We start from the raw sequence: 24,075 nt of genomic DNA on the forward strand, positions 1-24,075 counted from the left end.
AATGGACGAAGGGAGACAATAAATGAGTAAGTCAAGAATCCAAACCATGTTTACTTGTTTTTTAAACATAAGTAATGCATGCATCAAAGCAAACAGTAGACATACATTTTTATCATGAAGTTCTTCAGGTACTGCCGAAACGGATCAGTAACTTGGCCCACGATATCCTAAGAACCTGAGTGTTGTGCATGTCATTGATCCATGCCACACAGAGCTTTAGATTATGAAATATGACACAGGAAAGCATCCCTGAAGTTTCTCAGTCTCTGCATTTGCCTCACTTCAAACCCTGCAATTTATTTCATTTTGCATTGTTAAAACAAATTTAAAAAAACTACGGAATGACAGAAAAAATATCAACTCGCATGTATTCAACCAGCTGAAATTAATCCTACTTCTTAGTTCCCTGACTTTCCAAATGAAATTCTCTGAATCAGTCTGAGTACAAATATAGATATATTATAAATAAAAGTAAATTTTTAAGAAAACTTATTACTTTACTTACAAACCTCGTATAAAACTTTCTTAAAACTTTTGGTGGCAAAATGGAGTTTGGAAGTAAGAAAAATATAGTAAATATAGTGGTGAGACTTTAATATCCAATGTAATTGATGCAGATTATAAGTATCAAAACCATATTTTACCGTATTCCAAAATTATAGATCAATTCTACATTTGGCAAATAAATTTAAGCTCAATTCTCAAATTCTCAAATTTATTCGTTGACACAAATTAACTCTTTAAAACAGATGGTAAAATTGAATGTTTTAAGAAGCTACCTTCTCCTGTGTCCAATATTTGTAATTTTCCTTTTTCGTCAAGCCTGAACAGTGGCCACTAAAGAATATTTACATTAAATTACAAAATAAAGAAATTAGAGATCAATAGAACATGTTGTTATTTTGAAATATACCAAATGTTTTAAAATAAAAATATAGGTAAATTTTCTTTGATATAGCGAGAAAGCATCATTCATCCAATATAGTTTCACCTAGGGTAATAGAATGGAATATATTTTCTTCCTTTAATTTAGCTTCTCTGAATATTGAATACATCGCACAACCAAAGGTAGAGTGTCACACATCAGAAAATGGCAATTTTGAGTTATCAGCTCAATTGGATAGAAGGAAACGAGTTCTATCTAGAGGTATATTAACATACAGGTAGCTCAAAAATTTACCCCTAGAAGGCAGTGATACTAGTATTCCAAAGAATGTTTTTTATATAGGACACGAGAATGCTTTCGAGTGCTCGGACTTGAAGAGCGTTGGATTTGGAGTTATACCTTATTCTTTAATTATATCATTGACCCTTCGTAGCTGGGAAGAGGAGCTGAGAAGAAACCAACATTTTATAAAGTACTTGATTTCATACTCAGTTACTTCATGGATTTCAAGGATTGAACAACGAAAGTCGGTCAGAATTTTACTTGGAACAGCAATGGCGAGCAGAACTCTCTCAATTATATTCGAGTAATTAAAAACTGTAGCAATAATCCACGTACGCTTCTTTTACAAGTAGTCATATTCTGAAGATTTTGAAGAAGTGGTTGCCAATGAACGATGAAAGAATCTGTTAACAAGAAGAAGACAAATGCATTTAGTTGGCTAACAAGAAAAGCAAGTGAATAATACTCAATTTTGGGAAGGACTGAAAGTTTATCGAGAACCAGTAGGAATTTGTAAAAGAAAAGTGATCAGATTCACTTACTCAATGATAACCACATTCAGGAAGTGTAAAATGATAACAAAAGCTTGAAGACTAAAACAACGAAAAACTGAAATTACTAGAGAAGATATGGAAGCACATGAGCATTTGGACAACAGTAAGTACAGTAAATCTGATAATCTGAGGGTAAACAAACGTTGGTCTTAAAATGTCTTTAGTCAACGGAAAAAATATTCTATTGTTGTTATTGTTATTCACTTTTAGTTTTCCTTTATTTTAATACATTGCAACAGTTTATTCATCTTTTGTACTATTTCACTTGTGGGCTGTTAATGAAAATAATTGAATTAATGAGAAGGAGGATGGTACGTATTCCGTCTGAGGTTATGTGTGCGAAATTAAAATACAACACTGTTTTGTGGCTAAAGTACAATATTATAGAATAATTTTGCGGCTTCGAAACAATTAATAGTCTCGAAACATTGTAACTGAGCCAACAGACAGTTTCTCTTTTAGTTTTCGAAACTGAACCTCTGTTAAAATATGTACCTTTTCAAATCACTCACTTAAGTATTGTGTTTCGTCTTATTACAAAGTCTTGATGGTTTTCTGTGATAAATTTTGTAATTGTAGCTTCTACCAAAAGTCATGAGCTGTAAGAGTATTAATAGGGTACCATAAGGGTATTTAAAGAACTAATCTTATAATTTATGATTACAGAACTGGGAAAGTTAATATTCAGCATCTGTTTTTATTAACATTATGATAAAGAAAAAAAATACTTTGTTATTATACACTTTAATGGGTACTTCAATTTTGTAATACAAACCATGTGTACTTCTTTTGTTACCATAACATTTTTTCTTTTATGTCAAATAGACTGTAATTTTATGAACACTATTGATTTTCAAAGTATGAAGAGCGTGCAATATTGCAGCAAGAATCTAATGGGAGAAAACTGTTGAATAACCTAGTTTCTAAATGTGGTATTAATTTTAAATTCCGTTGACCCATGCAGAAAAAATATGGTTACAACTACAAACTATTTTTCTCCCTCACATTCCCCGTTTTCAAACAACTCTAACATGCTATTTGCACTATACATGATTAATAAATTGTATTAGAACATATTGAAGTAACCAGAGTGTCCATTCACACCCCTGTATTGCAGGGAGAGAATCACAAACTTTAAATTTCGTTTTCTCAAAAATACGTATTTTTGAATTTTAACGCTCTTCATTCCGATGTGCAATTATGACGATTCTGCAATAATAAATAACTGTAAGATTTACTTATCTTAGGTAAAATTAACACACTTCTGATCATACACTCGAATTTGCAAAATACAAGTTTCTCTGGGAATAAAGGCGTTTCGAGATGTGAGTGCCTGGATTCTATATTTGGAAATATATGTGGATTCTAATTGATAAAACAAATTATCTTAATAGACATAACTACATTGAAGTTCAAGTTAATCATTGAAAGAAAGCTTAGCCAATAAGGCCTGCTATACACTATGAGATAAATTCTAGGAAAGGTTCCATTATATTTCCTAGAATCAAAATCTTAACGTGTATGGCACCAGATCTCATGTCGTTTCTTATGTTCTGAACGGTTTCATCAGATTTTTCTTGTTTAGAGCACACACTATTTCGGAAAGAAAATTCTTAAGATTTCAAATTAAACGAGATCAGGTGAGAGAAAGTGAAAACAAATGAAAGTGAACGGGTGTAAAGATGCTATTTGTGCACTTTTTAGTGCATAAGTAATAAACAAACGCTGCTGTCATATTTAATAGTGTTGTTAACACTATTCCCACACTACTAATGGCTTGTTCAACTTTAAGCGCCATCTTTTACCACAATACACTATAGATCAACATCTCGCAATGTCATTCGGTCAGACTGGAAAAATCTTGAAGCGTATGGCACAAAAGGGTAGGATTTCCTGTCGTAACATTTTTCCGAAGATAAATCCTAAGATACTTCTTAGGATTTATCTCATAGTGTACAGCTGGCTTAATTGGTGTGTTTCATAAGTCATTGTAATTTTACTTAATAAAATATTATCTAAGAAGGTAAAGGCCTAGGTCAGCCCTGCCCACGGCGAGCAGATAGTGGAAACTCTCCTCGTGAACGCTCACGAGCATTCTACGGGCAAATACCATTGTTCGTGCTTCGTGGATCTTCGGGTTTCGTCCTTAGAGGAGCGGAAGTGTTGTCAACCTTGGCGGTAATCACTAGCTTACCAAAAAAAAAAGTATGTATGGTAACTGATTGCCATTTAGTGTAAAGTGTTTTTTTACAATGTGGTAACCGTTAACTATAGACAATACAAACTTGTAACAGCAATCAAATGATAAACTATGTACGTTCCTTTTCTTCTTTTTTCTTTCCTTTTGTTAAAGAAGGATGTGGGTTTGTTATATCCGAGTGTGGGTTTGTTATATTATGTTGTTTCGCTTTTTAGGAAAAGAGATAATCTGTTGATACGAAAAAAAACTGTAGCACTTGTTTGTAATTATCTAAGTATTATCTCCAGAAAATTAGCTTATGCATGTATGTGTGTACGAATAGGCTTAGCAAAGGGTTGGTTGTGGAGATTAGAAGCCACTATTACACTATCAATAGGAAGAATAGTATTTCTTACTCCACTTTTAAAGTTACTTTGATCGCAAAGAATCAAACAAAATATTAAGAGAGCCAAAGAGATTTTCCATTTTTAAGAGTGACCGTTAGTGACTGCAATTAGTTTTTTTTGTCTTTTTAATTAGGAAAAATGTATTGTCCTGGCTGGTTGCTTGCCGGTGGCTTGTTAAAAGTGAAAAAGAATGTTAAATCATTTCAACGACTGAAGCTACACGCTTGTCTTTCTTCGATAGTTACTGACTGATTTTGAAAGTCACAATGTTGTAGGCCTACTGTAATAGCGTAGGCCTACTGTAATAGCGTAAATTCGGAAGGAAACGTTCCAACTGAATGATACGAACAATTATTCCCAATGTCTTGAACATGAAACGTGGGTTGCACGGATAACGCTTAAAGTAGGCTGGACTGCACTGGAATTTCCTTCCGGTAAATTAGTGTTTGGTCGGAACTCAGTTCTTCTGTGTAATTGTCTCTTAACAACATTTGAACATTTCTTTTAGATAATAACTAACTAACTAACTAACTAACTAACTAACTAACTCTATGGTCTATGGAACCCGAAGGTTCAATGCCGCGTTTACAAAATATTTCCACTAACTTATGTCCTTAGCCAACTGGATCCAGTTTCTACTCTGTACTCTTATTTCTGCAAGATCCATCTTAATATTGTCTTCCCATCTACGCCTAGGTCTTCCTAGTGGTCTTCTTCCAATTGGGTTTTCAGTTAAAATTATGAAAGCGTTTCTAATTTCTTCCATTCTGGCTACATGGCCTGCCCACCTGAGCCTTCTACACTTAATAACCCTAATAATGTTAGGTGAGCGGTATAAACTATGCAATTCCTAGTTATGAATTTCCTCCAATCCCCATTTTCATCCCTCTTTGGTCCGAATAATAATAATAATAATAATAATAATAATAATAATAATAATAATAATAATAATAATAATAATAATAATAATAATACGCATTATTTATTATTATTATTATTATTATTATTATTATTATTATTATTATTATTATTATTATTATTATTATTATTATTATTATTATTATTATTTTCAACCTCCCGTCGTTCTCCTATCAATCTAGCAACGAAAGGCCTTTACAACTTAGCAAACGTGAAGCGAGTGACAAGTTACAGACCGAGTGCTAATGTAATACGTCACGAATTGTGTAAGCAAGCTAAAAAAAAGGCCTGAAACAATTCGTTTCCGATTTTTGCAGTCGTTTTTACGTCTGTAAACTGACATGTTTAATATTAGATTCTTTCTTTTTTTCTTTCTTGTTCATTTGTTAGTTACTTCAACGCTAACTGTAACCTCTATCATGCGTCTTCCTCGACCAAAAAACGTACCAATTTTATTTCCTGCAGTGTATTCGCGTCACTGCTTTCAAAATGGGGAGGGGGAGAACACACCTGTACATTTCACGCTTGCGTCTGCTCAATGCTTATCATCGTGCGAATTTCTGGCCAGGCTTGGCCATAGGTTTTTTGCCATCATGTGTGGTTGGCAACATTTATTTGATGCAGTGGAAGAAGCGAAGCTAGGAGCACCTGTGCTCACCTGTTCTTATCATCGCTCGTGCTCGCTCACGCTTTGGCTCCGGGAGCCAATTCATGGACAGGCCTGGCCTAGGTAGTAATCATGTGTCTAAAATAGGAAGTAACGTATCATTGATTTGTTCTATGTAATTCTTATATTAGCTCAAGTAAGAAACAATACCTATGAGAAGTAAGAATAATTGCTTGACCCACTTTCTTTCCATTTTCGAAAGCTTTCCATAATTTTCTTCTCGAAACAGGATCCACTCCAGTCGTTGGCTCGTCTAACAAAACTAAAGCCGGATTACCCATCATTGCCATCGCTGTAACAAGTTTTCTCTTGTTGCCACCACTATAGTGATTACAATTATTTTTTGCTATTCTCTCCAGCTCTGTGTGCAGAAAAATTACAAATAGTTTAATTGCACTGTATCTGCTGGCAAGCTTGTACTGTAGAGACCATCATAATGATACATTAAAATGGATAAAATCATGACAGATGCTCTGATTTTAACATTGCTAATCTAAACAACATTAAGTAAAATTAATAACATCTACTTAATTTCTTTTATACGTTGACACACATTTCTGCAGCTAGCAACTGTTATTTTCAGAAATCTTCCTAATACAAGAAAATTTTTTGAGTTAAAAATATTGAATCTTGGATCAGGAGCCTCAAAATTTTTGAACAGCCCCTAAATGGAGTTTTCGTATTTTCTACAGAATAAGAAAATCATACTGAGTTAAGTGATAGTTTGAGTTTCGATACATTGCAGGTAGTTCTCCAGATGAAAAGTTTTGATTGAAATAGTAGTTGAAATAGTAGATTGAAGTAGTTCTCCAGATGAAAAGTGCATCTTTTGATCCAATAATAAATAGAGACGAAAGTTGTGTTGCGTTCAATATAACAAGGAGAAGGCAGACTTTGGTAAGTGAACTTCTGGGCCATTTTTTGTGAGGTGGTAACGCACATTTAAAGAGTTAATATTACAAACTGGGAGAGCATCATGGGCAAAAATAACGGAGAGAAACCGTCTTCAAAAATTTTTCTACTCGCTACATATATCATACGACGCGCAAATTTATCAGGGGAAGACATGGTAGAATCAGTAGCATCTGTAACGTACGTGCAAAGTATCCCGGGTTCGATTCCCGTTCGAGTCAAACTTTGTTTTGTTTTTTGCTTCAACCAATAATTTTTTTTAAAGTGGTGGGTAGTGACAGTACTTTATTTATTGAGTTGGAAGGTGCTGGGCATCAATTTAAGTATAACATTGGTTGATTGCTGAAGAACTTGGAATGAATGGGTATAAAGAAACGGCCACTAGAGGGTTTCGCCCTCTCTCTTGGCCAGGGGTGTGGGAGCATCAATTATTCTTTATTAAACTCATAGCTGGTCAAAGAGCTGTGAAACAATTATTGTTATTATACACTAAATAAAATGAAAAAATAAAGATATTAAACAACAATATTATTAATAATGTATGAATAATAACAAACTAGTAAGGAAAGGTGCACATACAAAAGATAACAAAAAGGTGCGGAAAAAAACTGAAACTAATAAATAACGTAGAAAATGGAAAAATGATGATGAGTGAGGTGCTCGTAACGCCACAACACAACATATAGATGTTAGTACAAACAAATGCAGATTAATCTTCTGTCCTGGGGCGTCTCAGGACTGATGAGAAACATGGGGTAAGCCCAGATTAGTGTTGTAGTGAGACAAGTGCTATGATGGAAAAAGATGTGGAAGATGTTGACGGATGAGTTGGTGACGGAAGAAGGTGGCATGGTGGTGATCTGCTGGAAGAGTGCGGATGTATATGGAAAGCAAAACTCTGAGTGGTGTATAGCAGTACTTAGATTGCTGACATAACAGAGTGCATAGTGCTGACATGACGCTCAATTTTAAGAGGAATTATTTAACTAAGATTTCTACAGAGAAATCTCATACTGAAGTGTATGAGCTTGACCCGAATTTTGGGAGCAACGTGCTGTAATGCAAGCATCTTTGTTGTACAAATACTTAAGTTTGTGACAGTTAGTTGAAGTCGGGTAACGAGAATCGACGTTAGAGTAGAAATTGGTTCAAGTTAGAATCGACGTCGGAGTAACATTTTAAGGCACAAAGATTATCATGATCTTGAGCACATCGCAGTCAGTTATTGAGAATCTTGTATTCGTGAAGATATTCAAATAGACTGTTAGTGACATTATTATAGCGTTATTCTAGTTAATGTACGTTATTATAGGGTTATTTGTCTTTGTAGTCAAAGTAATAATTGGAAATGTATTTTGTTGATCTTATTTGTTTTTTCCACTGCAAGTTTCTTGAATTTGAATCTTATATACAGATACATATTTATACATACGCATGATTTTAATCCACTTTTGGATAAGTTCGTTTCTTTCTGCATTTTTAATTCCTCGTAGTCCAGCAATCAATTTCAACATATTTTGACCACTCATACCTTCAGCCAAAGGGTTTTCCTGGGGCACATATCCTATCCTGCGAAGATACTAGAAAATAAGACAGAGAAGAAATACTACGGTTAATAATTTATCTCACTACACATCTTTCATTTCAATACTATCAATACATATGTTGTTTAACAAATATATGTATATTTCTAATGTTTCAGAAGTAATGGGGGATTTTTCTTGTAAATCCGTAGTACGGTACATAAGTAACGTCGTGTTATACCCCCATCTATGGTTTTCTGTATAGCTTCCATATCAATAATATATTAAATGGTGATTGACTTTGTACTGTCTCTAATGTGATATGTTTTGTGATATTTTCGTTAAATTTAGTTTAGAGTTTTGATCTTGTATTTTTATAGACATAGAAACAGTGAGTCCTAGATTACTCATCTTAAATTTTCGAAATAGAATTGGTGTAATTATTAGTGACTTATTTTCTCTTATTGTGCTGTTCCTGTAGTCTGTGTGAACTGAGAAATTACTGCAGATCGACAATGTCCTGAAATTCTTTAAAAGACATATGTATCTATTACAAATGTATCTTACAGATTATGACAGCAATAGATTCTAATTCCGCCAGTTTTCTTTTCATTTTCACTCGACTTAATTAAGCATCAGTCTCTTTAATTCTAAAGGACAAAACTGTGAGAGGTAAGACTAAGAGATTCATTTCATTTCATTTTCAGCTCCACCAAAGGCCACACTATAGACTTGGTATATTTATAGATATGACATCAAGCAGTTTTAATTTGTGAAGTAAGCAGAATTTTCTTGAAAGAGGGTTGAACACTCAATTTCTTTTCCTTTTATTACAACTGTGATTTTTGTACATGTATATTGAAGAAAGAATTGAATTTGTTCCTGGCGATGTGATTTTTGCTAAGTCTTCTCGGGCTATCAGCCAGGTGAAATTATTGGCATCCGACTGTTTCGAATGCAGACATTGCATTCATCTTCAGGGATTGAGGTGAAAAGACCGCAAATATGGTGATTATTTAGGGGAGGCGCAGCGGTATGAATGGAGGCATGCGATTGGCTGAGGGAAATGTTGGCTTCTGATTGGCTGGTGAAAATGATGGTTCCTTATTGGCTATTGTTATGGTTACGACAAAAGACTTTGTTTAAAAATACATGTATACAATCATAACATGTGCTTATTTTTACACAATGTCGCGATAAAGAGGAATTTAAACTAAAAAAATCTCGAGTACGCCCTTGTTTCTAAGTAATTTAGTGAAGAGATTGTTGGGCATTAATAATTAGAACTTTAAAGATGTTGTTAACAGGTCCACAGAAAGAATAGATTTATTGATGATATTTTAAAGGTATATTTGAGGAAGTCACCTCTTATGATATTTATTTGAATAAAATTCAAATGTAACACTTGGCACGTCCTAAAAGTTTCATATGTGCAACAATTATTTCTTACAGAGAAATTTTGATTTTCTTCGAACTTTTGGTAACTTCTTACAATCAAAATGAGTTTATAACAAAACTGGCCATCCCAATTTCTCTATCCATAATTATAAGATAAAATAATCATAGGAACATTTACTCTTCCAGATTGAAATCGGAAAACCAATCTGTGTTCTCACTCCTGGACTTGAATCCACATATTTCAATTGTAAGTATTGCACTATCTCTCAGCCCTAAATAATATTACCTTGCGGTAAGTCAACATTGTTATTTCCGGAAAAATAATTCTGTCTTCTCAGATTTATGATAGGGGGGCGCGGTGGCTCAGTGGTAGAGCGTTCACCTCTGGTGCTTGGGGTCCCTGGTTCGATCCCAGCCTCCGCCAAGTGAACTTTGTGGTGGACAAACACCGTGCTCGTGGGTTTTTTCGGGGTTCTCCCGTTTCCTCCCACTTTCTTCATTCCACCATTTCACTCATCTCTCATCATCACCGTCTCCTTTAGCCTAACCAGCATAACCGTGGGACGTAAAACTTAAAGATTTCATTTCATTTTTTTCCGGATTTATGATATTTACCACAACATAGAGAAATATCGCAAGATATTTGAAAAACTGTCTCATGAATCTAATATCAGAAGTTAAAGATAATTTTCATGATTGAACATCGGTTATTTGTATTGGTTATAGTCATGAATGTCATGACGAAATTTATGGTTTATATTATTTCTATATATCCCGGGTTTTGTCGGAATTACCGCGTTTTCTTGCATACTTTCATTCAAACGGTTATTTCTTTGTGGTACACCTTCATTAGTATTTCGTCTCGTTTAGCCTGAAGGGATTAACTATCAGATGTAAAAGTTAGGATTTCATTTTATTGTTTGCGCTACATTGAAATCCACGAAACTGGCTTGATATACCTAAAGGTATGTTATACTCTACTTTAAAGTACACTAAGAAAAGTCCGTTATCCGTCAGCGGTTTATTCACTTTTTTCATTTACTCAGCCGCGTAACTCTCAGACGGTGCCTTGAGTTGTGAAAGCCATCGAGGAATCATTATTGCGAAGGTTTCTCCATTTTTAAAATTTCGTATCCTTTATTTTTTAAGTAAAAGATAAAAGGAGGTGAAAAAGAAAGGGAAGGGAAGATCGCGGACAACCAGATACAAGGATTGATAGAAAACAAACAAACAAACAAACGAAAAACATAACAACTAAAACTTAACGATGCCTTGACTCTAGTTTCAAGGTGTTACTATGTACTATGCTGTACTATGAGTGTTTTGTATTTTGTTATTTTATGTGTGTTTATGTGGCTTTATCTATGGTTATCTTTTTCTTTTCTTCTTCCTTCGGTTTCGACTCTGCATGACTATTAGGTTTCTTTCCGTTTCTCTCTCCTGTTGGTTTTTCTATTTGTTGTTTCACCTCATTCACTTAATCACTTTATTGACTTGATTATTCACCTGTAGTCACTAACCCTAACACTTATTTACTAACACAGTCACTTTTTCGCCAGCACTCTTCCGTATATTATTTCTATTCCATATTTTATTTCATCCACTCAGTTTTATCTATATAATTTAAATCACTAACACTGTGCTTATTCCATGCAGCAGTAATTTCCTGTAATCTTACTATGGTTTGTTCCTTGCCGTATATCGGTCATGATCGTTTGAGTCCGGGGAAAGCTAACAACACTTAGTGTGGACACCGGTCCGTTATGTCCCATTCTATCATGCACCCAATACTGGAAAAATCCTTCTGCCAAGGACCCCTGCTAATTCGTGGATTCACTTCTATCATGGCGCAGAGTTTCTTTTGTACCATATAATTATGGTTGTTACTACTAATATTTTCTCTTACATATTCTACTGTTTCTTTTTTGTTTTACGATGCATTACTATAACTATTTATTGCACCGGAATTCCAGTCCAGTCCCATAGCCTTTGTTGCAACCATTCATTCCTGTTCTCGGCGAGCGGAACGGTGTTCCGGTGCATCTCATTCTTGGAGTCCTTTCTCCGGCGCGAGGACTAAGCGTTCCTTCTTCCATTTATACTTTTCCATTCAACACTTAATTTCTCCTTCTAAAAGTTTGTCGTCTTAATTCAGAATATTTATTAGTGAATTTCTTTAGTTTCTCACAATCCTCTTCATCTCCTAAAATTATTCCTAAAGTTTTCTCACGTAATTGAACTCTTAAAGTCAAGATTCTCCTAATAACGAGCACCACGTAATGTGGTGCGGGGGAAGTTTCAGTTTCCTAGCATTTTCAACTTGGTGTTTGATTCTATTTCATTTGATATAAGTATTGATCATAAGGTCCGCGACCAGGTACTCTCTGTGCACTATTATATATTTGCCACTCATAATTACAAATCCGTATTATATTATTATTAACTTCATTTTCATCACTTCAATCTTTATTGAATATATCTGTCACTGTAAGTTCTTCGTTACAATTCGTATTTTGGCATGTCGCCATTATTTTGTTACCATTTCCAGCCGTTTTGGCATTGATTCAGCAAAGCTGGCGAAGTAGGTGGAGTCCATGGTTATCCATAGTATTTTGAGCTCCTTCTTTAGATCATTGATGTTGCTTGATTGTGTCTCTTACATTATGTTTTTCATCAAATCCGTCATTTTCTAAAGAGTTTAGGTCAGGAAAATTACTTGACACTCTAAAACCTTAATGTCATGGTCATTGAAAAATTCGGTCACGGCTTTTGATAAATTAATCACATTGATGAATTATAAACAATTAAGCAAATGTTGTTCCAAAAAAATTAACGTAATTGCTTGCTTTTACAGTCTCATTCTTAAGAATGAAGTACAAACCTTCCCTGGCCTTGCTTCTACGGAATGTGCCCCATACCATCACACTGTCAGGGCGTTTAACAGTCGTAGCTCATATTTTGGGTCATAACGTGATGCGTTACATTGATAATCTTCGAGCCTCTCCTGACCAACCTGGAAGTGTTCTCATCACTAAACATGACATTCTTCCACTGGTTAGATGTCAAATTTTTATATTTCTTACAGAAGGCAAACCTTACCTTCATAATTATACTGTGAGCATAGGCCTTTTTGTGGTACGGCAACTCGACAGAATCATGTTCTTTTGCAGGCGATGACGAATTGTCTAATAACGACGTTGTGGAGGAACTCAGGGTGTTTGTTTCTGAGCTCAACGAAGGATTTGACACCACTTCAAGCTTCGGAAGCTTATTGGCCTTCATGACTCTTTTATTTGCACCACAGCCTGACTTCCTCTGAGATATCGTCATCTTAAATTGATACATTGTCTCTTTTGACACGCTGGCTGCAGCAATCACCGACTTTCTTATATTTCATCAAAGCCATGGCAAGGCATTTCTCTTTAATTTTCAGCTACTTATGGCCCATTGTGTGCAGTGCAAGTGAAGCTGTGCGACCTCAAACTTTTAAAAGGCAAATAAACACTGGCCGGCCGGAGCAAAGTTCTTTCCACCTCGCTGTAAAAGCCCACGGGGTTATTGACTTTTGGCTGGGTGAGTAAATGTCGCCTGAGATTCCGTCGTGCCGTACGTGAGCACTACGCTCCATTCACATTTTTATGGCGGGAGTGGCAAGTAAAATAATGACTCGGATTTTATATATAAAGTTTTTTGCCGCACAAGTGTAAAGAGTTTTTGTATACTGACTGTATACAGCAAGTTTAACCCTGCCAGGGGATGAGGGATTCCTATGGGTCTCCAGCTGACTCCCAAATGGGAAACTAACGCGTCCCATTGGGTCTGGTAGCGTACGTGGTACCTCAACACGGTAAAAAAGTGAGGTAGTCCTTTGGGCGACCCTACCGGGGGAGAGCAGGGGCCAAGGCCCTTCTCCCAAATGGCGACCTACACGTGCTGTTGGGTCCGGGAAGAGATACCGAGTATCTCAGCGTGTACGTGGTACCTCAACACGTAAAAGAGAGGTAGTCCCGTATTGCTTGGACGATCCTACCGGGAGGGGAGAGTCGGATTCCTGCCTGCAGGAGGACCAAACGGAAACGGGAAAGGTCCAATTCCAGATATCTGGGCAACGGTACTAATTCCGCGTAAGGGAGGTAACCCTGCAGGATATGGGCCGGTTCCAAACTCAAATGGTGACTTACACGTACCATTGGATCCGGGATGAGATGCACAGCATCTCGACGTGTGTGTGGTACCTCTACACACGTCGGTTGCCAGTTGAACGATAGAGGTAGGCAGGGCCGGGACACGAGCCCCCTCGGGTATTGCCTGGGATTCCCGGATTGGGTTGGACACTGGCGGGTTGTGGTCATACCGTGGGATTCGGTAGCACATGGGAACTAATCCCAGGGACCTGGGTAACGGTGAACATGTGCGGGAGGTGAGCTCGCCTTATAACGCTCGGGCACCATGCCTGCAGAGTATGGTAGGGCCTGACTCGCTAGCAGGACCGCCTCCACCAGTAGGTCAACTGGTAGACACTCAGGACTTCGGTCTGGCCGCGCAGTGGGCGTATCCCACTCCCTCAGTGAATGGGGGTTACACACTTAGATGTCAAGGTTAAGGGACAAATCTTGACGGTGCACTTGTGCACGAGGGCATAAGTCCAAGCACGAGCAACCACGGGCGGGGTGCATTACATTCTTACGGAACCCGTCCATCAAAGAGACCGAACGGTCGCGGGCATGATCCCCATGCATGCAATTAAGCGTGGCATAGTAGACCACTAGCAAGCAACAATGTATGCAGCAAGTATGGCTTTAATTACTTATATGTACATAAGCCGTGACAAAGCAAACAATTAAGTCAGTAGTTACTATCCTCGAAAATAATATTTAATTCCAGATACCAAGAACAGTTCTCGTAATCCAATTGTGAATTTTCTAGATGTCTTTTAGCCATAATTGCTTTGGTTGCAAAATGATCCACAGATTTTTATTAAAATAAAATTACGAAACACATCATGTATAACTTTTACTATCCTTAAATAGAAATTTTCAAATTTAAGTGATTGTAAAACTAAAGAAGAGATATTTGCTGGTTTACAGATTAAACTAGCCTTTTCCGAAATTAAGAAATTAGTTTGTTTGACATTTAAATCGATATATTCAGATTTTCTTGGAATAATAAAAGCAGATACTCATAAGGGCATCGTTAGTGAAATGATGTAAAGTTTTGAACTCACGGGATGCAACATTTTACTAAGATCACGTTTTTTTACATCACATCTGGACTTCTTTCCTCAAAACCGAAGCGCATATGTTATCACTTGGAGAACGGTTTCATCACGACACTTTGTTATTTGCTCTTCGCGCTAGAATGTTTGAATTACCTGCCTCATGTATATAGATATGGAAGACAACGTGAGATGCTTCAGATAATCTATAATATTATATACAAGAGTAGAAATGAGGATATCATAATTACTAGAAGCATGGACGTGAAATTTAGACTGAATAAACCTTTGATCTTGAAATGAAACGGTAATAAAGAATTTTTGGAAATATGTAACCTAAGGGAGTAAATAGAAGTTCATTTGTTATTTCACAATAATACAGGATGTCCAAAATGCAATGTAATCCGGAGTTTGGGATAGTAGAACTTTCGAACCTGAAGTGATACTCAAATAATGGTTATACGAAAATGACGCTATGTTTATGCATATATTTTTAAACTAGGAAGCAACAATTGAAATACACTAGGAACCCCACAGCGTTGCCAGATGTAACCGAGATGTAAATGAATTTTTTTTGCAAAATATGTAAGTTGACGCATAACTCATACGTATGGATGTTCTGTCGTTAATTTTCAGTTTGCTTAGTTGAAGTAGCTTGGAAACTATGGATCAGAAAAAAAAATCATTTCCACCGATAACTAATCGGGAGAGGCCTCTGTAAGGGAGAACTAAGGAAATCATGGTTTTCAGCACTTAAAATTCTGAATTGGCAACATTACTGATATTTCAGTGCATCAAAAGGTGCGTTAAGGATCTGTCTACATTATGCAATTCCTGAAACTTAGAAATTATAATGATAAAACTTTTACTTACATGAACCCGGCAACACTGCTATTCATTTCTATGGAGCTACTTAAACCAAGGGTATACAAGAATAATTATCGAACTATAGATGACCTGGAAACGACCATTCGCAGTGTTATTGAGAACATTAACTATTCTTTGTAAAGTTGCTGCCAACATGGTGAAACGTGTGAACCAGTGTTTGAATGAAAACAGGGGTACTTCCAGCATCGCTGTAGAGATGATAACTCGTTTTGTGACAGTAGCAATGTTGCAGGGTGCAAGTTAGTAAACATTTTACCATGATAATTTCAAGGTTTTTTTTTCATTGTTTTCAGGAATTGCATAATGTAGACAGATCCTTAACGCATCTTTCAATGCACTGAAACATCAGCAATGTTGCCAATTTCAGAGTGTTAATTGATGAAAACTACGATTTCCCTAGTTCGGCCTTACAGTGGGCTCATCCGATTAGTTATCGATGGAAATAAAAAATTCTTTTTTCTGATACATAGTTTATAAGCTACTCCAACTAAACAAACTGCAGATTAACGACAGCATATCCATAATGAGTCATGAGTCAATTTACATGTTTTTCAAAAAAAAAAAAAAAAGATTTATACATTGGGTTACATCTGGCAACACTGTGTGGTTCCTAGTGTACTTCAATCCTTGCTTCCTAGTTTAAAAATATACGCATGAACAGAGCTTCATTCTGTTATAACCATTATTTGTGTATCACTTCAGGTTCCAAAGTTCTACTACCCCAAACTCCGGGTTGCATTGTATATTAGACACGATTTATATAACGATTTCTTGAATTACTTATATGAAGCACGGCTTATAAACTCACTACTAAACGTATCTGAACACGTTTCTTAGCGTTTTTGAAGATCCTGCAACCTAAAGGGAAAAGGTACAATTTCAATAATATTATAATACTTGTTTCCAAACTTGTATTTCTGATGACCCCTTAGTAAAGCTCATATATCTTATGAGCCATGATAAAGACAGTAAGTGAAACACACATTATGACATCTGTGGAATTTGCAAATGATAACTTGTAATGGTCATTCGAAGTGGATCTTTCGTTCATAGTTGCAGTATGTTTTTCTGCCAGAAACTGCTGCCTTCTTCTTGCTATTTATACCTACAGTATAGAATAGTCATATTTACATTTCTCACTCATGTAGAGGTGAAGTGACAGAAAAACAACCACTTCTGAATTTAACGTTGATGTTGTGAGAGTAAAAACGGTTATAGATGGAGAGAAGCAGCTTCCTATAATCCACATGCGTCACAACAATACATTTCTATCCTCAAGTCTCTACTAAGACGAAAAGCACTAGATGTAAACTACGACCTCCGGTTTCAATAATGTTCTACATAGAGACGTTAAACAATAGCGAAAAGCAGTATTATGAAATCGGTTTAACGTTCTAAAACCAGGGGTGCCCATTCCCCCCAAAGCTGATGGCGCACTTCCCCCCAAAACTAATAATCTCTTCCCTCCTCAAAACTCAATTCCTCTAAAAACAATTGCCCAGTGTAGCAGTAGTTTGGTATACGGACAAAATCTCGCGGCCGAAACATCGCCGCCCAAAATCTCGCCGGCCAAAACCTCGCGGGACAAAATCTCGCCGGGCCAAAACCTCGCGTGGCCAAAACCTCGCCGCCCAAAACCTCGCGGGACAAAATCTCGCCGGGCCAAAACCTCGCGTGGCCAAAACCTCGCGGGACAAAATCTCGCCGGGCCAAAACCTCGCCGCCCAAAACCTCGCGTGGCCAAAACCTCGCCTCCCAAAACCTCGCGTGGCCAAAACCTCGCCGCCCAAAACCTCGCGGGACAAAATCTCGCCGGCCCAAAACCTCGCCGCGAATGAAACTTTTCTTTAAAATTTACCCAATGTGTTTCCTAATATGCAATTCCACGTTACAAATAATAATAATAATAATAATAATAATAATAATAATAATAATAATAATAATAATAATAATATACAAAACATCGTGTGCGTGGGCTTTCTCGGGTTATTCCCGTTTCCTCCCACTTTCTTTATTCGATCATTTCCTTCATCCTGGTCATCTACGTCTCCTTTAACCTATAGGACATAATCAAGGGACGTCGTAAAAACTCATATATTGTTTCATATTTTCATAAATATTATTAGATTTTTGTTAAAATTTTAAGTTTTTGGATGTTCCAAAGTTCACGAAACTAACCTCGTTAGTTGTCATTACTTTCCTTATGCAGACTTTCTTTCCCTATAACCAGTTTAAAAACATCCTGTCGCCCTACCTTCACATTGAAATTCTCTAATACAGAAATAGAATTTTCACATGGTATCGCGGGACTTGGTCAAATACCCGTGATACTTCTTCTGAAACAGCGTCTTTTATACCGTCATTCTTATCATCTGTTGGAACATTTACCTTTTGGTCAGGCGAGATTTTGGGTATGGCGATATTTTGGGGCGCGAGGTTTTGGCCCGGCGAGATTTTGGCCCGCGAGGTTTTGGGTGGCGAGGTTTTGGCCAGGCGAGGTTTTCGCCCCGCGACGTTTTGGGCGGCGAGGTTTTGGCCAGGCGGGGTTTTGGCCCGGCGAGATTTTGTCCCGCGAGGTTTTGGGCGGCGAGGTTTTGGCCAGGCGAGGTTTCGGCCTGGCGAGATTTTGGGCCGCGAGGTTTTGGGAGGCGAGATTTTGGCCAGGCGAGGTTTTGGTCCGCGAGGTTGTCGCCGCGAGGTTCTGGCCGCGAGGTTTTGTACCCAAACCCAGTAGTTTTTATAGTACTAGTAATTGTTATTTTTGTTGTTGTTTTTATTTCCTGTAGTAGTATTATAGAATGCTTGTAGTAGTAGTGGGGGCAGTAGTAATTATAAAAATGGCATTACTTTTATTAGTAGTCTTGGTAGTGTACAATACTAAGTATGTTCTATAAGGATATTGAAGGGTATAAAAAATTCTACACACTGTGTATGGCACAGGTATTCTTTTTTTTTTTTTTTTTTTTTTTTTTTTTTTACAATTAGTAGTATTATTTTTTCTTTACAAAATATTGATATAATTCCCTTGTACATGAAAAGTAAGACGCAAGTTACAAGTTATTGTAATGAAACGATGAACTGAGAATTTAAAAAATCATTTTTTCATAAAAATTATAATGGCAATTTGGTAGGTGAAGATGGAACTAAGTTTTCTGTAATATTTTAACTTTTGAATACATGCATCACATTATTTTTAAGATTATGATACCTCTATTGATGCTAATTATGTGTCATCATCTGCTGAACAATGGTGAATTGTTACTGAAAATAATTAATATTTCTTCATTTATATAGAGGAGATCTTGTGCATAACAATGAACTCTCTGCCTACTTACGCTTGCAGCGTTTTAACTTAAATATCTGTATTAGAACTAAAGACTTACGCTCTTTTTATGATGTTTCAAACTATACTCTTCTATGTAAGAACAGCCAGATGTTGGTGGTTCACTTCCAGTGATCATCTTGAAAACTGTTGTTTTTCCAGCGCCATTTACTCCTAACAACCCAATGCACTTATTCTGGTTTACACCAAACGAAACGCCGTCAACAGCGGTAAAACCACCTGCATATTCTTTCCTTAGTTCGCAGGCCAAAAATAGATCACGCGTACCAGTGCCTACAGAATATAATAAGTATCCCAGTGTAAGAATTTGCATTATGCGAACTATTTTATTTTACCGTTTAATATGCCTCTGGAAATTTGCTTTTGTATTACAGTGAAATGAAGGTGGTAGCTACATAACTATTGCTAGAATTCTACGCACGTTTTGTACAGACGCAAACGTTTAGCCTATTAAAATATTTATTCTTTAACAAAGAGATAACGCCAAAGTTATTCCATCGTAACATACACTACACTGAACAGAACTCTTAAATTTCTTAAATTATTTATGTAATTAACTAAGATGATAACTTTTGAGATGTGAAAGATAATTTAAATAATAGTTCAAAGTTTAAAACTGAAAAAAAATATTTGTGTTTCTGGTATTACATATCTTTTGGTATGTCGAAGTTGGAATAGGGTAACAAATACTAAATGAGCTAACAGAAATTCAAGAAGCATCATATTTCTGCTAAAGTACTTTGTTGTTTCAAGTGAGAATTATGATTTTGAGATGTCAAAATGACATAGAATAAAAGAAAAAGTCTTTCCATGATTATAAATGTATGGCCATAGATAGATGTAAACACGTTATAGCAAACGTTGCTCATATCGTAATAAACAATACTGCGTTATTTACAATACTTTTATTCCCAAAATTTGTTCCTACTGCTTTCAACTGAAGACACATGTGCTGAAAGAAGTCAACTTAATTCTTCAAACACATCTTCTTCAGCAGCAAATGCGTAGCGTTACATCAAAGATTTCATTATTCACCTCTTTCATATTCACTTCTTTCTACTATACAAGACGATTATGTTTTTCATGGCCACCAACAGTTTACTTAATATTGAACTGTCATATATTCAAATCTGGTGTGATATAATGCTTGCACTACTATCTCCTATTTCGTTTAATGGTTTAACTAAAATTACAAAATTTCTGTTAAATTTTCCTCTTATGTTCATATATTTCAGCAATTTATATGCAATTAAGTCTGACAGTATCTAATCCATATAAGAATTTTGATTGATTGAGTTTTAATGGAGACTTCAGCATCGATATTATTTCACCGTCACGCTCAACACAACTGCCTTAAATAATATTTAAGACGCAATATATCAATATATATATAAGTTCTGCTGCAAAAGAAAAGTCCAAAAGAAGATATAAAATAATAAATATGTGAAAATAACAAATACCCAGCAATAACAATAAAAATATATGGCAATAACAATAAAAAATAAAATTTCAGAAACCTACGTTAGAGGCGAATCTTTCCAAGTGGGCGAAGTACTGTCCCGTCCACTCAATGTTTATTAGTTTATCTTCTACCATGTTAGATTTCGAAGAAACTGCAGATGGCTTACGAACTTGTGTAGATCTTGTTTTTTCTGGCAACGAATCGTGTGATTGAGTAGGTGTATATGCTGCTAACAAGGAACATCATCTTAGTGATCCAAGACGGTTTTGATGAAATTTGGCAGGGAGATACTACACATGTAAGAAACGAATACATGTTTTTTATTTTCTGCGGAAAAACGGCTTGAGGGGGCAAAAGCCCCACCCAAAATTGTGAAAGTGGGCCCCCGAAGGGCAAGAACAAGTGAAATGAAGCAAATGAAATTGTACACACATACACTAGACATAAAATAAGGGAATACGTGTTTCATGTTTTCAGGGAAAATCAGTCGGGTGGGGCACAGATCCCTCCAAACGTATAAACACGAAATCTAAAAAGGAATAGTAAGTGTAATGCAAAAGTACCTCAAGCACATGCAGAATTGCAACCAAACTCTGGTTAGGGCCAATGAACACATAACACAAAAACATAAGCGAATACGAGTGGTTATTTTGTACAGAAAAACTGTTTGGTACCCGAAACTAGCCGCGAAATAATTTGGCAGTCAGCATCAGAAACGAGATGATTGGAGAAAGTAAGCGAATGAAGTACATATAGACATTTGAGCTGCAAAAGGACAAAGAATGCAGGATACACACGTGTGTCCAGCATGTTGTAATTATTGAACTCTATGAGAAATGTACCGGCCATAAGATTTTGGCATTCGTGAACCTACGTTAACTGCAGCTGTTGTATGGCCCACAATGACAGTCGAGTTCAACTTCTAGCGATTAGTAAGACGACCTGTTTCCCCAGTTTCCCTATATCCATACATATGATATGTATGTTTTGTGAACATATCTACTGATATACCATACTCTTTCAAGGCAGGTATTCTCTGTTACACGTAAAGTGTGGATTCTGGCTTGCAATCTACTAGTTAGGAGTAGTTGCCATGAGGTGGGCTTTGACGTTGAGAGAAGGTGGATATGTTAAAGGTAAACAAATTATGAAGCATGAAGTGTAGATCCTAATTTATTTCTGTGTGGACCACACAATCTTTAACCACAGTCTGTACATTTGGTATGTATAGTAACGCGTGTTGTAAACACCTTGCATGTTGTACATACATAGAAGTGTACGTCTAGTAGTACTGACAGGTAGTGTGTTCACTGAATAAAGGTTTCACAGTAATGATAGTCCACAAAAAAATGTTGCAAACACAGTGATCGCTTACACCATCCACAACGAATCACACCAAGTTGTCCACAAATATCACACGTGGGTACGCTATTCGTGTAGAAAGAGTACTCTTCAGGTGTCTGAAACTTTGCTGGTCGTTCTGTTGTGTAACCGATCACATGCCAAGAGTATTTAAGCACGTCTCGATATCGTGGCGAGGTGAATTGATTATGTGTAAATGATTGCAATTTTATTATATTTGCCCCTTATATGCAAGTTTATGTCGGACCGTTGCAAGATCACTGTGTCAGAAAAGCGTCGCACAAAGGTTTTCCACAGCCGAAAAAATATACATCCAGTGCACATAGTGCACATAGTGCACATAGTACAAAACATAGTGTCCTGCATTCTTGGACCGAACTCACCTTTTGGCTCCTTCAACACAACAAATAATGGTGATAGCAAGATCCCATCCGCAGATATTATTGCCTGGATTGTATAGCTATGTGTTGTCGCACTTACAGCTTGAACAAGTGTTTCGACTTTTTTCATGCCCTGCCATGCCTAGGTACGACCAGCATGCATTTCTAGTGGGAATCCGCTTTGGTCCGAATTATAAACGTTATTTGGGCCGTATTCAATAATTAGTTGTTTCACATTGTTCACAAAGTCACTTACAATATTCGCGGAATCCTCGTCGTCTACTGCATGTGCAGTAGTTATAAATTTTGTCCCTTTACGCGACACAATGCTGTGTCTTCTTTTAAATTGCTACAGTCAGGTATGCGATGCTGAAAATGAAGGTAGACCTAATCGGTTACTAGCCTGCAACGCCCACCTCCGGAGGTCCACATCGTGTATTGGAAAGTGAGCGCTTAGAGCATCTTTAAACGTACGTAGAACGAACTGTGACACTTCAGCTAGTTTGTCCTTCCGTGTCTCTCCAGCAGCAACTTGTTTTTCCCATCGCACGAGCTGTTCCCTAGAGGTAACCTTTCGGTATTTCGATCGGACAGATCCCACGGAAAGAGGCCTCTTCTTACCACTTTTCCAGTACGTGACGGCATTCCGTTTATACTCAAGGGTGACATCATCAATAGATGCGGTGTCGGATACAGCACATTTTTCCGCGTCATCCTCCGGTGCATAATCTACGTCGTTCTGTTCTCGTCCTTTATCGTCATTTGCAAGAGCTAATGTCGTAACTATTTTCATCTGCAACGTAGTTTCCGCTTCCAGCCAGACCTCCAACAAATTCTGTAGTAAATTTGCTACATGCCTTTCCTGCGCTGTTATTGGTGTCTCCGGTAGATGTATTACATCGAAGGCAAGACGCAACAACGCTATAACATTTGCAGCATTTACTGCAACCATACTGTCGTCTTGGTAGGCTCCTTCTTCTCTCTCCCTCTCTGTATTCACGCGCGTGTGTGTGGTCTCCGTGCCATATATATCATCAGGCGTCGATTATGAGTTGTATGCAATCAGTATACATAATGACCATTTTCCCGTACATGTTTGTACTATTGAGCGAGTAAATACCCCTTTGTGTACTTATCATGTTCCTTATTGCATCAGGTGCCACTCACGAGTGGAAGTGTAAGCAAGATAACATCGTAAGATCACGAACAGTCCATACAAAGTTGAGTATGTTTGCACAACTTCTTGACTATTCTTTGCCGTATGCTGTTTGTATATACTGATCTTCCGTATTGAATTAGCGTTCATTGCACTTAATAGCAACTGCACACGTAACACATCCATTGTAAAGTACACAAGTAGGTATAGAACATACGAGTACAATTACATAATAGTTTTATTTACAGAATATTACATAAAAGTACTCAAGATAATGGGAAGGAGCGCTGAAAAACTAGGAGCGACCTGTCCTCAATTCACGTACCAAGAAGCTTCACCATACTTCATATTAAACATCACAATTAATTTACTACTGCCACCACCACCATTAATCATAATAAAAATAATCATAATGATAATAATAATAATAATCATAATAATCGCTAGGCTTCCCTGAGGTCGCTATTCTTCGGTTCCCTTGTGCTATCATTTTACGACTACAATATCTGTACACAATTTCATTTGCTTCGGTCCACTTGTTCT

At 36.8% G+C, this 24,075-nt stretch overlaps 1 protein-coding gene across 2 annotated transcripts in view; it reads right to left on the reverse strand.

The window, feature by feature from the left end:
- The window catches only part of LOC145663017 (phospholipid-transporting ATPase ABCA3-like), a 373,059-nt gene that overhangs the window by 10,177 nt on the left and 338,807 nt on the right, over nucleotides 1–24,075 (reverse strand). For both annotated transcript variants that reach the window (XM_081729148.1, XM_081729149.1), the window contains 3 exons: nucleotides 19,213–19,445; nucleotides 8,238–8,385; nucleotides 6,044–6,254 (listed from right to left, as the gene is read on the reverse strand). In XM_081729148.1, coding sequence (XP_081585274.1) covers nucleotides 6,044–6,254; nucleotides 8,238–8,385; nucleotides 19,213–19,445 — 592 coding nt within the window. The remainder of the gene's footprint in view (nucleotides 1–6,043; nucleotides 6,255–8,237; nucleotides 8,386–19,212; nucleotides 19,446–24,075) is intronic.

The sequence above is a fragment of the Thermobia domestica genome, chromosome 10 (assembly GCF_964235325.1).
Source record: "Thermobia domestica chromosome 10, izTheDome1.hap1.1, whole genome shotgun sequence".
Lineage (NCBI taxonomy): Eukaryota > Metazoa > Arthropoda > Insecta > Zygentoma > Lepismatidae > Thermobia > Thermobia domestica.